The sequence below is a fragment of the Cornus florida genome, unplaced genomic scaffold (assembly GCF_030987335.1).
Source record: "Cornus florida cultivar Cherokee Brave unplaced genomic scaffold, ASM3098733v1 CherokeeBrave_3.0.0_Hap2_Chr09, whole genome shotgun sequence".
Taxonomy (NCBI): domain Eukaryota; kingdom Viridiplantae; phylum Streptophyta; class Magnoliopsida; order Cornales; family Cornaceae; genus Cornus; species Cornus florida.
The window spans coordinates 1,227,346-1,243,208 of NW_026775579.1; the positions used below are offsets into that span (position 1 = coordinate 1,227,346).

At 34.3% G+C, this 15,863-nt stretch overlaps 1 protein-coding gene across 1 annotated transcript in view; it reads right to left on the reverse strand.

Annotated features, from left to right (window-relative positions):
• Window positions 1-227: 227 nt before the first annotated feature.
• LOC132273419 (agamous-like MADS-box protein AGL12) overlaps window positions 228-15,863 on the reverse strand; it is a 47,376-nt gene continuing 31,740 nt past the window's right edge. Inside the window, exons 4-7 of the mRNA XM_059774376.1 lie at window positions 15,210-15,315; window positions 15,080-15,121; window positions 407-448; window positions 228-320 (exon numbers count right to left, since the gene is read on the reverse strand). Of these exons, the coding sequence (XP_059630359.1) occupies window positions 228-320; window positions 407-448; window positions 15,080-15,121; window positions 15,210-15,315 (283 nt within the window). The remainder of the gene's footprint in view (window positions 321-406; window positions 449-15,079; window positions 15,122-15,209; window positions 15,316-15,863) is intronic.

The following is a 15,863-nucleotide window of genomic DNA, read 5'->3' on the forward strand; positions in this document are numbered from 1 at the left end:
CAAACGTAATAAAGACATAATGATCTTAAAACAATAGCTATAATAGTAATACGTATCTGCAAAATCTACAAAGGCATATTAGCCATATCATAAACAACTAAATGTTAATCATAGGGAACATTCATCATGGTTATTACATATAACTCCCAAATGCATTAACTAATTATGTTTTTAGACAACTTTCTGAATGCCTTCAATTTGATTTGTCTATATATTGAGTGCATCTTTCAGAATTGATATATCTCACTTTGTATTGTTAGTGGATGTGGAATATTAGTTACCATCTGTATAATGTTAGTATTCCCATAGTGCTCGTCAATCTGCATAAAAGGAACAATTGATCTATGTTGGTTAGCTAAACTGCGTTTGGTAGATAAAAAAATCAAAATTCTAATTATCTTTTTACCTTTTGCTGAAGAAACCCATTTGCCTCTTTCAGTATTCCTTCCTTCAATCCATAAAACTTTTTTATTAGCATATGATATTAAAAAATAAAATGATATTGAAGAGAAAACTAATATATAATTCATAATTGAATTGTAAATCTATATGACATTGCAAGAAGGAAAAAAAACTATTATGTCTCAACAACGTAAATTTCTTATTGTGAGTCAACCTTTAAAAAGAAAAAAAGTGAGATGTATCTTCAAAATTGAGCATAGTATAATACTATTTATGGTTTAGTATTAACTAACATAGAGTTTTCATACCCAAAAATTCCAAACCATACGCAAATAATTAAGAAAATTGTCTATGTTCATAAGGTAATAAAAACAAAACTTTCTTTTTAATATACACTGCGAATATGAAAATAATTATAGGCTAGCTCAAACTGCTTTAACAGTAATCTTATTACCATGTCTATAGAAAACAACACAAGTAATGTAGTATTGTTCAATCTATAAATATATGGTAAATTACTCTAAACTTCCATAAGATTTACCTTAATTACTCTTGAATTAATGTTTTGATCATGTTACTCAAACACTCCTTTTAATGCTAGGATCAAGTGAGCCCTTTAAGCAAATTTGGCTATGTATTTGACATTGATAATTTATAGAATCGGATTTTATTTTTCCAATACATGTTTTACACACGTATTTTTAGAATAATGTGCCCTTCCAACCAATTAATAGAATGAATTGACTTGGGTTTATATTAAATGTTCTACACATGTTTATGGTGAATGCTTGTATTAGTCGGTTCATAAGATACATCTTAGTTATCCCTTCTGATTATGTAATGTGATTTTATATGTGTATGATGGGTATTCATGTATAAGGGATATGAATCACTTATTTGCATTATCATAAAGTATTTACATTTAGTGATAGAGGATGGATTCTTTATCAAAAAAGAATGGAACTGGATGAATGATAAATTGAGCCAATTGCGGGAGTCATCTTTGTAAATTTCTCCTTATCAGTGTCATGGTGAATGACTCTCAAGCATTAGAGAGCAATGCACTCTTATTATTTATTTAGTGGACAATGGGGCCTAAGACCCGGGTATTTTGGGTAGCTATTGATTATTGACATTGGAATATACTCTCAAGAATGCATCTATGTTGTAATATTTTATTTTGACTTGATTATTTTAATCAGAAAAAAATCCATGACCTTGGTGTTTTGAAAAATAAAATGATTTTTATATTTATTTATTTATTAAATATATAAATTTTCAAAGGAAAGCTTTATGTAATCAAGGAGTAAAAATAAAGGTGCAACTAAGTAAAATGATTGATGGTATTTATTTATCTGACGCGTAGAGGGGTTATCTCGTAAATTGACTTCGTGGTTTAACAATTTCTCTAGTTGGAGGAAAACCATTCTTATATAGTTGATTTAAGGTCATGGGGTGATTGTGTCAAATAATTACTCCATTTGAGCCAAGAAAAGAATGGGCCCAATAGATCCTTAAAGGGCTATATGGTGAATCCTTTGTATTGTGTGACTCTAGAGTTGAGTCAATGTTTCTTTGATTATGTAATATGTTTATGTGCATCCTGCACTAGGCAATACGCATAGGAGAGATGGATCATTGATACTACGTATTCGTAAATATATGTTCGCATTTATGATAGAATTAGAAACTCAATCTGTGAGAATATAACATATAAGTTTATTATTTATGTGTTGGCTTATCGTCAATATAAATGAATGAATTGTACATCTTAATTTATATTTCATATTAAACATGATTGAGTATAAGTTATGGAAATTATAATAGCTGTCATTTTAATTTCTCCTTATAATTATGTTCTAGCAAGTTACTCTTAAGTTTGAACGAATAGTGTGCTAGTGTCTTAATAATTGTTTACTTTGATTTGTCTCAGTGTGCCCCAAGATCTAAAATATGGATATTTTGGGTACTCATTAATTATAAGCATTAGTAGATGTATTCTTAAGATGACTTAAATTTGAGGTCACTTATTGTCGACTTGATTAAGTTTGATCACTAAATTTGTTATCGGTAGCTTTTGATGAAATATTTTTATTAAATATATTTATTTATTAAAAGTATTCTTAAAGAGAATTTTTCAAGATATCAAATAGCTTTAATCATTAATTCAAGAATAAATGATAATTTAACGGTCGGATTGATGGCTATAATAGTTGTCCAATATTCCAATTTAGCATAAAGGAGCAAACTTGTATTGTAGCACTTGTGTCAATTAAGTAAATTATTAATCACTTGAAAAGTAATTTTTTTTATTAAGTGGAATTAACAATAGCTATATGGCTAATTAATTGGGTCATGGGTTTAATCTGTCCTTTAAGAGGCCCGTTGTAAGCCAAGTTTTGGATAAGCCTGCCTAGATCCCACTACTAACCCAACTTGGATAACAAGTGATATAGTTATAAGGAAATTAGGAATTAGAGAGAGATTAGAGGGGTGGCTACCCTAGAAATCTACCTAGGGTTGGCAACCAAAACTCTATAAATACATGGTGTGAGGTTCTCCCATGAGACATACAAGCAAAACAATTAAAACATAAGCTATTCCCACCTTCTCTCTCTAGAATTCTTCAGATTTCCTATGTTATCTTTGCCAACCCAATCTTCCATAACTTGTTGATTCCATAGAGGTTATAGAAGTGAATATTTTAAAGTGTTTTAAAGACATAAAAATTTCCCCAAGGTGATTCAAGATTGCAAGTTCACAGTGGATAAATTAGTAGTCAATAAAATGATAATACCGCATTTGGCTTTCAATTTCTTTTTTTACTCTTCTAGGGTTGGGTAAATTGGGATAGTTGGTCTCCAACACCTAAGGGCTTGGGTAAAATTTTTTGAGTCTACAGAGAAGTTCTAGATTTTGAGCAGGAGGTTGTCCGGCTATATGTAAACGGGAAGCACTCCTTGAAAAAGTCTGTAATTGGAATTTTTAGGAATGGTCTGAGGAGACATTGTTTTTATTTATGGTCTTAGAAGACCCTTTGATTTATTAACAGAATTTGTGGTGTTTGATAAGCGCTGAAAAGTACGCATTTAAACCCCTTAAGCTTAAACATTCTAAGACCTTATTATATCTTAATTTTTCGTTTTAGTCCAATTTCATGTTATTTCCCTTTTCAGGCACTTATCCCCAAAATAAGTCAATTCAGCTGAATTAGAGCATAAACGATGTAATCTCAAGCTCAGTAAAAGAAAGGAGTAAAGTGGAGGCAAAGTGGTGAAAAACAGCATTCTTTGATCGATCGAACCAAGCCCCGATCAATCACATAGTGATCGTTCCAACCATGCCAAGATGGATCGAGCCTTTTGTCCTTATCCTCAGAAAATTTCCTTTTTCGATTGATCCAACATTCCTTCGATCGACCAAACATTTTTGATCTTATCCCCACCTATCACTTTTGTCCTTTTCCCAAACTATCCCAAAAATATTTCAACTTAGTCTTTATTCCAAAAAGGTGCCTCCTTAATTCAATCGATCGAAGCACCCTTGTGATCGATCGAACCTCCTTAAGTGTGAAAAAAATAGAGTTCCAGCCAATTAAAAGGTGTACTCATGGTGCAATCATTGAGAGGTCCTAGTGCATGAGGACTGACCATGGGTGTGACATTTGAGCTACCTATATAAGGATTTTGGCTATTTTAAGTAGAAGAGGTTGGTTAGTTAGAGAGGCTTGGCTAGAGATTAAAGAGAAAATATACACAAATTGGGAAAGTTCTTCCTCTCATCTAGGGCTTTTACCAAGGAGGAAGAAGAGCTCTACTATGGAGATAGCCCTTGAGGGTTGGATGACAATATCAATAAGTGGCTAAACCATCTATTGGGGCTAGAGATAGCCCTAAGCATGCTTCCTAGACTTTGATGCATTGTAATTAATGGGGATTAGTGTTGTATTTCTTATCTTGACTTTTGATATATATAAATCTTGTTTCTATAATGATTTGTGTAGTTTAATACTTCCAATTGATCATTTAATTCTATTCATATGTCTATGTATGCTAGAATGGATGTTCATGTGTTTATCTCTAAATTTTGTGACATTAATGCATGTCTTTGTGTGTTGATTTTATAAATTTAGTGATGGTCAAGGTATGGTGCTTAAATGGAATACTCTTGTAGTTAATTTGATGGTTCATACTTATTTCTTGATGGATTGTGCCTCATCCTTAGTTTACTTAGTTTAATTTCATGTCTCTAGCTTAGTTGTAGTGTAGTTGCCTTAGTTTCTTAGATGGGAGGACAATTCATTCTTGTTGTTTGATGTTCTATGGTTATGAGTGCAAGTAGTATATTTCTCTAATTTATTGAGTGTGCATTGATTGTGGGCTTATGAAAGGATTAATGGCTTAATTTGATATGTTGTGTTATTCACTAGATTCGCTAGATAATATATACTTGCTTGGCTATCCATGTTAATAATTCAATCAATGGCACACACTTTCATTTACAACACATAATCCCTTTAATCCATTAAATATTTAATGTCTAAGAAGGTAATGCTTAATGGTGAACTCTATGACCCAAGACTTCTCTCTCTTATTCTCTACACCTTACTTACTTTAGTTGTTTTACATTGCATTCATTTAGCTTAAATCGTAGTTTAGTCCAACCAACAAACCATCTTTAATCATTCGATCTACTAATCCGACTTTGATTTCCAAGCAAAAATACACTCCATATCCCTTGGGACGATCCCTACTCACTCTAACTACATTTATAGTTAGTAGTGGTAGTGGCATTCTATAAATTTAAACTTGGCCACACAACACCTTTATTGCAACTTTGCATGCTTAGGTACTGACCACACCAGTGTTTTTGGAGTTGTTTATTGTCGTGTGACAGATTATAGTAAATTTAGGGTCCTCGACTGTTAATTCTCTTGGCTCAAATGTGGGTAGTAGTGCCATTTTTCCCACCAACTCATCAGAAAATTCAGGACTTCAAATCACCACAGTGAAGTTAGTTGTCTCTAACTATTTGATTTGGATATAGTCTGCCAAGATGTTCACTGGTGGCAAGGGAAAGATTGCCTATATTGATGGTTCTGAGAAAGAGCCAGTTGAGTCAAAGAAGGCATATCTACAGTGGTTTATAGATAACTTTATGGTTATGTCTTAGCTAGTCAATTCGATGCAGCTAAACATAGCTGTTGGTTATATGTTTATGAAGACTGCTAAGTAGATTTGGGATTCAGTTCAACACACTTATTTTCAGAGGCAGAATAATGAACAAATTTTCCAATTGAGGCAAGAAATCACCAGGATTTCTAAGGGTGACTTGCCAGTTTCAGGTTACATCACCAACCTTCGTGCTATTTGGGAAGAGATGTGATATTATGATTCTTTCCACTCTTAGAAAGATCCAGATGATGCAGTTTTGTATGCAGTGATTGTGGAGAGGAACCGGGTGTTTTAGTTTCTTGCCGGGTTGAACGAGTAGTTTAAGTATGCTCGTGTTCATTTATTGGGCTTATCTTCATTCCCTACTCTTAAGGATGCATACTCCTATATGTTGTCAGATGAAAGTCGTCAGACTCATCCAATAGGTGTTCCTTTTGTTAATCATTCTACTCTGGCAGTTCATATTCCCAACCTTTCAGGAACTGCACCATCCCAGTCAATAGAGTTCTACCACTGGTTCTCCCCTGGGATGACAACGTGGGCGGTGTGACCATTACGGCAAAATTAGTCACATCAAATCTCATTGTAATGCACTATATAGACGCCCAATGCAACAGAAACAATACCCTCGATCCTCCATACATTCTGTTATACAACTAGTCTCATTGTCGACTCTTGACAACTCTGCCTCATCATCTTCTACCATAGTTACCTTGACTCAAGATGATTTAGACAAGTTCAAAAAAAATGCAATCAAATGGAGGCATCATCTCAACCAACCTCAACTTATGCCTATTTAGGTACTATTGCGTTTGCACATAGCGTATTTACATCTTCGACACCATAGATCATTGATTCTGGTGCTTCAGACAAAATGACTAGTATGTCCAATATGACTAGTATGTCCTCATTTTTCCAATCTTATAGTATATGCTCTGGCCATCGCAATGTATGCCTTGCGGATGGCTATCCATCTTACATTGCTGGGAAGGGTCACATATAAATTACTCCTTCATTAACTCTGTTCGATACACTTTATGTTCCACAGTTGACTATAAATCTTATTTCTCTTAGTAGCATTACTAAACAATTAAATTATAATGTAACATTATTTCCCTCAGGATCTGGTTTCAAAATGGACGATTATCAGTGGGCATGAAGTAGACGGTCTATACTTATTGGATGTTCCTTCGTCACCTTCAGCACATTCAGTTTCTTTTTCTAATTTTGTTTCATCTAATAAAGATTAGCTTATGCATTGGCATATGCATTCAGGACATATTTCTTTTGGTTATTTAAAACATTTGTTTCCTTCCTTATTTTGTAACGTGGCAATCTCAGATTTATCACATAAGACATGCCACCCGGTTAAATAAGTTCATTCCAATAATTTTGCTAGTAATAATAAATCTTTAAAACCTGATCTTGTTCATTCAGATATGTGGGGCCATTGCCTAGTCACTTCTAGTCTTAGATTTTGATATTTTGTGTTGTTCATTGATGATCATAGTCGTGTTAAATGGGTTTATCTCATGAAAACAAAAAATGAGGTGTACACCATTTTTAAAATGTTTATGACAATGGTTCAGACTCAATATCGTCGTACCATTAAAAAATTTAGATCTGACTAGGGTCCGGAGTACACTTATAAGGAGATACAATGGTTTTGTATAAAATTTGGGATTAAGCATCAGATGTCTAATGTTAAAACTCCTTAACATAATGGCCATTCTAAAAGAAAGAATCGCCACAGCCTTGACTTAGCTAGAACAATTTTCATTGGCATGAATGTTCCCTAATCATTTTGGGAAGATGCAGTTCTTACAGTTGTCTACATCAGTAATAGGACACCTTCTAGGATTCTTAATTTTGCAGTCCCACTCTTAATCTTACTTCCCAATTCATCTTTTTTTTTTTTTATTCCTCTATGAGTCTTTGGGTATATGTGATTTGTTCAACAATAGGGTAAACTCGTACAAAGCTTGACCCCAAGGTTATGATGTGTGTGTTTTTTGGGCTATTCTCACTCTCAAAAAGGTTATAAGTGTTACCATCCTCGTAGTCGTCGGTAGTTTATATCCATGGATGTTTCTTTCTTTGAGCATACACTTTACTATAGTGGTTCAGGTTGTTCTTAAAGTGAATGGTTTCCTTTGAACATAATTGATGATCATTTTCTTCCGTTTTCTATTACTCTCCTTTGACCATTTCGTTTGATTGTTCCTCCTCGTGATACCCCTCTAGTAGGGAGAATTGTTTATTTTCCACCGGCTTATAGTCAGAGACAATATGTACAAGCTTTTACTCCCACGATCGACTGTCTTATTCCTTCAACACCAGCTCCACCTTCTCAAGCTATTGTTTTGCTTGATGATTACCCCTATTGCTTTTCAGAAGGGTACACGTTTTTATACTTACCCTATTCCTAATTTTGTTTCTGATTGTGTTCTCTCACCCTCCTTGTAATGACCCGGCCTTTTTCCTCCTTTTCCTTTTTCGGTGATTTTCTTTTTTCGTCTTTTTCTTATTTTGTCTTTTCCTTATTTCGTCTTTTTCCCGTTTATCATTTTTCCTTGCATAACCTCACTTGTTGTGCCCGGATTTGATTCCGGTTTTGCATGCATCTATGATATTTGATTTCCATGATATTTATATTTTCACTTTTGTAGAAAATACATTTTAGTTACTTACTTTTTCGTAAAGGGCATGAATGTATACTTTAATGTAATTATTCTTGATTTTTGGGGTTTTAGTGTAATTACGTAAAATAGTTATTTTTCGTCTTAGGGACCATTTTGTAATTTAATTTGTGATATATTTTGAAAAAAGACCTTTTGTAATTTTTAGAAAATGTGACAAGTGTCACATTCTCATGGTGCCACTTGTTGGCAATGGGGTAGAGTGACTTGGATGCATAATCTCTTAATATTTGGAGGGTGGAGATTCACCCACTTGTTGGCCTAGGATAGGTGCACTTGTTGGCTTAGATAGTTGACAAGTGTAGGCTTAATTAAGCCTATGAAGGAGCCATTGATTTGTGACAAGTGTAGGCACCAAAATAAGTCCTACATTGTGTGTGTAAGAGAGGCAGTGTAAGAACACATAGTGAGTGGAGGATTTCTAGATCCTCCACTAACCATTTTCACTTTATCCTTTTCATCTTCACTTGTTCTTCAAGAACCCTAACCTAGCCATCATTGATGAAAAGCTTAGTTTAGAGCTTTGACTTCACTTTTGGCCTCCTTCCACTCACCTTAGACCATAAACCTTGGAAGACGAAAGTTTCCTCTCACTCCCCTCTCCATTAACCCTAAACTTGTTTTCCATTTAGTTTGGTTGCTTGGATTATAGAAATTCAATTCTCTATTGAGGTAGGGGTGGTAGTATGTTTATATTTTAAATGTTTTATAATCTTTTGGGGTTTAATATATATTGTGTACATGTTTTTAATATGATAGTCTTGCATATTATAGGAAACCCTCACTTCTTGACTTAGGGTTTATTGATTTAACAATGTATGATATGTATAAACCATGTGTAGAAGGATTATATAATTTAGTAGTATATTAAATTCTAGTATTTTCACATGTGATAGTGATATAGAATTCTTATAGAATTATTAGTGTTATATACAATTCCTATTGACTTGAATTGCTATATTTATGGTGGTAACAATTTTATAATCTTGTTGATGACAATTGTGATTATTTTAGAAGCTTAATACTATAATGTTGTAATCTAGTATATAAAGCTTATTGTTGAGGCACGATTTAAATTGATAAGTTAGTGATATTGTTTTGCACATTATATCATGATGAGTACTTGTTATTTATTATGTCATTCTAGACTTGGAAACCCTAAGACATGGTTTGTGTGGTTTCAAAATACTTGTGCATGGAAGGTGGTGTATATGCCTTAATAATTATGTATGAGTTTTGAACTTGCTATATTTTGGATTATCTTGGGACATTGGTACAAGTGACATGGCTAAAGTTTGGCTCTAGTGCGGAGGTATGAGTTCTCCCCATTTATAGTGCACACTAGGGTGGTATTCCCAGCGGGTTAATGCTCGGAATAACTGTTTAGGTCTTGGTTTTGTCCGAGATTTGATGTCCAAGTATTCCACTAATTGATTTCGCATTCTTTTCCAAGTTGACAACCAATGTTTAATTGTGACTTGTTATTTTGGTTATTGGCAAATTAATGTTGTTAAGTACAGTGATATTGTTATTGGGTTACGATGGAATCATTGCATTAGTTTAAGATGATCCCTTAGAATACCTTGAATATAGACGTTAAGTGGAATACTCCCTTGTATTTATCTATATTGATCTTGCAATGATATTGAAACTTTAGGGTATACGCATATGCTTCTTCCTACGAGTAACTTGATTACTCACCCTAGTGGTTTGGGTTGTTTTACAGGTAAGGAGACAATGTTTTTGGATGCTCATCATCCTTAGAGGCTCATGAGCCATTTGAAGTATTTTTGTATATTGACATGCAAGTGTTTAGCATGCCTTACTTTTGATGCCATATTTTGTATACCATGGGTGTATGATATTTTAGAAGCTAATGTAACGTCCTTGATGTGTAATGATACTTAAGTATTCACTTTTGATATTGCAAGTATGTTTATTTTGCACTTGTGTTCATTTGGTACCAACTTTTGCTACAAAAAATGTATTTTAACCAACTTTGGGGATTTGACATGTGAAATTCTTGTAATGGACATGTATAAGGCCATGAGTTGTTGTAATACATTCATTTATTCATTTCAAGGTTGTTGATATGCTCACATACTCAAATCACATTGAAAATCAGTTTTAAACTTTCATTTTTGAACCAATTCATAAGGGGATTTGAAGCATGGGTTAAACCTTAACACATTGGGCATATAGCTGGTCTTACAGCAGGTTTTTGAGGTGTTTCAGTCAACCAAAACTCCATTTCGGTTGACCGATGGCTTTTAGAAGCTTTAATGCACAGTAAATCTTCAATTCCAGTAGGCTTTTTCACTATTTAGGACCATTTCGGTTTGACCAATGGCCTTTTTCGATCGACCGATGGCCCAATTCGGTCAACCGAACCAACCTCACCTTAAAAACAAAACTTCAGCAAAGTTTCTGTGAGTTTTGATCGACCGAAACTCTATTTCGGTTGACCGAAATAGCCCTCATGCACCTACCTTCCAGGTTATATTTCAGCATTGAAATTCCAACTTCAAAAGGTCATAACTCCTTCATTTCTAATCCAAATAGGGTGATTCTTGAGCCTAAACTCAAGGATTTTGAGTCAGATTTCCAATGGTACCTATGGCATTCTCTGATTCCAATCACCGTAGGAGTTAGTCATGTTTTAGTAAGGTATGGTCAGTTTTTGCTTAAACTGGGAAAGGGCATTTTTGTGGGATTCTTGTCCAATGTTCTTGGAACCCTTTGGAATGTTGTGAAATGATTAGATTAGGTCGTATTCACCTTGTTTGACTTGTTTAGAGTCAATTTTCTCCTTTTAATTATGAATTAACCATTTTGCCCTTAATTAACGAATTTAGCCCGTTTTAACTCTAGTTTCCTCTTTCTCTCTCCTTAAGTTTCGTGACATCATGGAATGTCACATTGGTGTCTTAGAGATGAGTTTTATCTCAAATGACTATGGTTTCATCTTTTACTTTCGCATTTTGGACCGGGTTAACTTTTGGGTCATCACTAACGCACCGGGTTGAAAAACTTGGGCTGTCACACTCCTATTGAAGTTTTCTTGTTTCCGTTGCCTCGGTTCCTCTTCCTTCTAGTGTTGCAAATGCATTAACACAACCTTAATGGCGTGATGCTATGATAGAAGACGACAAGCACTTGAGAAAAATCAAACTTGGGACAAGGTTCTATTTCCTATTGGATGAATGGTTGTGGGTTTTCATTGGGTGTTTATAGTTAAGCATAATTCAGATGGTTTCCAAGGGTTATGCTCAGACTTATGGCATAGATTATCAGGAGATTTTTACCCCTGTTTCCAAGATAAATACCATCCGTGTATTATTTTCCATTGTTGAGATTCGTTCTTAGCCTCTATTTCACTTAGATGTCAAGAATGCCTTTCTCAATGGTGATTTGCAAAAAGAGGTGTATATGGTTCCCCCTCTGGGCTTTCATTCTCCTACTCATTCCGATATGGTCTGTTGTCTTTGTTGCTCCTTCTATGGCCTCAAGCAGTCTCCTTGAGCTTAGTTTGATTGATTTGGCACTGTAATGCTTCAGTTTGGTTTCCATCAAAGTGCAGCTAATATACCTTATTCTTATGTCATTCAGGTGGAAAGACAATTACTCTCATTATGTATGTTGATAATATTATTTTTCCTGGAGATGATACTATCAGAATTACTGAGGTTAAGACCTATCTTGACCGTCAATTTGAGATTAAGGATCTTGGTCCCCTTCGGAAATTCTTGGGCATTGAGGTGGTTCGCTCCAAGGCTGGCATTTTCATCTCTCGACGCAAGTATGTTCTTGACTTCATTTCTGCTTCTAGTTAGCTTAGCGTTCGTCCTGTTAATACTCCGATTAAGCAGAATCATTGATTGGCTGATTCTGAGGCGGAGTTTTTATCAGATGTTTTTGTATAGCCAATAGATTTGGGATGGAGGTAGGGACTCTCTAGTTTGGGTCCCTTCTTCTTGGGGTACTTTTTGTGTAAGATCCCTTTTCGGTTGTCTTTCGGATTCAACCGGGAGGTTTCCGTGGAAGGAAGTGTGGCATTTCAAGGTGCCGCTTAAAGTGGCTTTCTTTTCTTGGACTGTGGTGTAGGGTAAGATCTTGATGCTTGACAATTTAAGGAGGAGAAATCATATCATTGTTAACTATTGCTATATTTGTAAGTGTTATGGAGAGTCGGTGGATCATCTTCTTTTGCATTGCCCAGTGGCTTTGGATTATTAGAGCCTCTTGTTGGGCCACTTTAAAGTTACATAGGTTATGCCTAGATCTATGAAAGGATTGATGGAGGCTTGGAGAGGGGATACTGTTGGACCTCATGCTAGAGGGCCTTGGAGGATGGTGCCCTTGTGCTTATGGTGATGTTCGTGGAGGGAGCGTAATAGAAGAGCATTTGAAGGTGAGGAATCTTCATTTGCTGTTCTCAAGTCTTCTATTATTAGTTCTCTCTTCTTGCGGGGTTCGGGTAGACATTGTTGTTCTTCTGAGGAGACGATAGATTTTCTGGCCTTAGGGCCCCTATTTTTTTTTTTTTTTTTTCGAGACGCGTTCCCCTTTTAAATGCTTTTATTGAATCTTCTTACTTATCAAAAAGAAGTATCAACAATTTGTTAGAAAGCTCATCTATTTATCCATGACTCGACCTGACATTGCTTATGCCGTAAGTGTCACGAGTCAATTCATGCACTCTCCTCGTGCCCCTCACCTTGATGCAACTATTCAGATCATTTGCCACTTAAAGGGGTGTTCGGGCCGTGGTATTTTGTTTTCCAATCATGGTCACTTACGTGTTGAGGCTTGGATAGATGCTGATTATGCACGATCCTCCATTTCGGGCTATTGTACCACTATTGGTGGCAACTTTGTTACTTGGTGCATTAAGAAGTAGGATGTTGTTTCTCAATCTAGTGTAGAGTATAGGGTTATGGCTCTTGGGGTATTTGAGTTGCTATGGCTGAAAACCTTGATGACAGACTTGTGTCTCATTTTACTGTGACAACAAATCTGCCATTACCATAGCAACAAATCTCGTTCAGCATGATAGAACTAAGTATATAGAGGTGGACTGTCACTTCATTCAATAGACGATCATCTCTGGTCAAATTTGCACTCCATTTGTCACAAGCTCTCAGCAGCTTGTAGACATTCTTACAAAAAGCGTTAGCAAGATTTTGTTTGAAAATGCATATTCCAAGTTGGGCGTTTCAGATATCCACGCACTAACTTGAGGGGGAGTGTTAGCAGATATGATAGCCATGGTTTATAGAATGACTTACTATATTAGCAGAGATCTCATTCTGCTATAAAATATGCCATAGAATATGGTTGAGAATATGCTTTGATTTAATTTCATTTCTTGTAATATGAACATGTGCTCTTTTTATCTATAAATACTAAAGCTGTGGAAGAGTTATTTATCTCATTCAAGCCTTTACATAATTCTCTCATTCTTTTTCATTTTATATTTCTTCTCTATGCTTTACTTTTATGAAGGTGCGAGAAAAAAAAAATTTACTTATTAATAAAATATTAAGTTTGAAACTTATGTAATTTACCTATTTTGGTTATCTTAGAAAAAATGTGATGGATTTATCATAAGAAATCTCATTTAGTTAGATATCGTAGAATAACTAAATAAGAGAGGGATGGAAAAATGGATTGAATGAAGAGAGGGAACGATGGATGAGGTATTCTTGGGGAATGGAAGGTGTTTCACTCATATTTTTGTTAGGTTGGATAGAATGGATAATAAAAATGATGAATGGAGAGATACTTTTTTTTTAGTTGGAAGGAAGGGGAAATGAGTTTTTATATATATACTATCATTATATAAACTTGTAAAAATTAGATATCAATTTCAAAGTATGCAACAAACTTTTGGAAAGTTAAAAATAGAAATTATATGTAAGTTGGTTATTATCCTTCTTTCTCTCTCTACTTCCCCCTAATTTTGGGTCGATAGAAAATTACAAAGCAAGGAGGGATGCTTCCTCCCTCTTTTCCCTTCCCTTCAACCAAATACGAAAAATTATTTTATCCCCCTCTCATCCATCCCTCCTCACTCTTTCCCTCCAACCAAACATACCATAAAAGAATTAATTGTTGTTCCTCTCTACCCATAAACTATATTTTTTTGCTATAGCGAAGTAGTTGCTTTATGCTTTGTTCCATATGAAGGAAAGAAGAGGGGTGGAAGGAAAATAGGAAGGAACAAACAAACTTCATTTGTTCAGTAGAGATGATATAAGGAAAGAAATGATAAATGATGGATGAGTCATCCTTCCTTATTTAGAAATTTTCAACCGCCCAAATATGGGCGAAAGAGTGGAGAGAAGACAAGTGGGTCTATTATAGAAATTTTAAATTAGTGTATTAACCTTTGTAAATATTTAATAAATCTCACAAATAAAGTAAGTGATGGGTTCAATAGTAAAATCAACTTAAAAATCTCTCTTTCCTTTTATCTTATCAATTAAAGTAGATTCTCAGTTTCTTCTCTTCTCTTCTCTTCTATCCAACTGAACAAAAAGATGGAAAAATATAATCTCTTCTCTAGGAATGTCTCATTCAACACTTCTTCTCTCCCTTTAGTTGCTATCCATTTTTCTTCCTTCCTACAGAAACGAAGCATTAGGGTGTGATTCAATAGTACCACACCCATGCTTCAATACTGACCGACTTTGGAAGTTCAAATAATGACCACAGACTTTCTATATCAACCAAGTATAAATGAATGTATAATATGCTATTAGATTATTATCTTCGAAATTAATCACCAGAATTGCACCTAACCTTATTTCTCAACAGTTGAATCTCTTTAAACATAATTTCCATCTGCATTAGACAATTTCAAGTAATATGTAAGTTCATGATCAAAATATTTGAATCAAATTTAGTTGGGGGAGAAGCTGATTGTTGTTACCTTTGCTGAGCGTATGTGATAAATCCAAATTTCGAGATTCTTTTCAAGAACATGTAGTTCATCCAATGTCATGGTTCCACTTCCGGCTTCGCCTGTAGACATGTACCTGTATATATCCCACAAAATTGATTCAATTATTTATTTATTTATTACATTTCAAAGAATTTCTAGAATCAAAATTTGAAAATGAAATTTTGTTTTATTTAACAAATATGGAAAAGCTGAAATGACATTAAATTTATATGTATTTTAATGAACATAGACATTTAGATACAGACCCATAATTTTTTTTAGTGGGGCGGCTTTTAATAATGATACGATTACAATTTTTTTTTTAAATCACAATAATAAATACAATCATATAGATTTTAATTAATAATATTTCTAGTCAATGTATTTGTTAGAATATATTGTAAAATATATTATTACTATATTGTACAATATATTCTAACCATGTATAGGTTTATATTATTACCAGGGACGAAGCCAATTAAGCCCTAGGGGGGCACGTGCCCCCCCTGACCTGGCCTGCCCAATAGAATAAAAATATTTAAATTGTAAGTTTTTTTAATATATATGAAAAATTATATATCATGCCTTACTAAATTTTTAATTTTTACAATTATCTTAACTTTTTCTTTCTTTTGTTTTTTA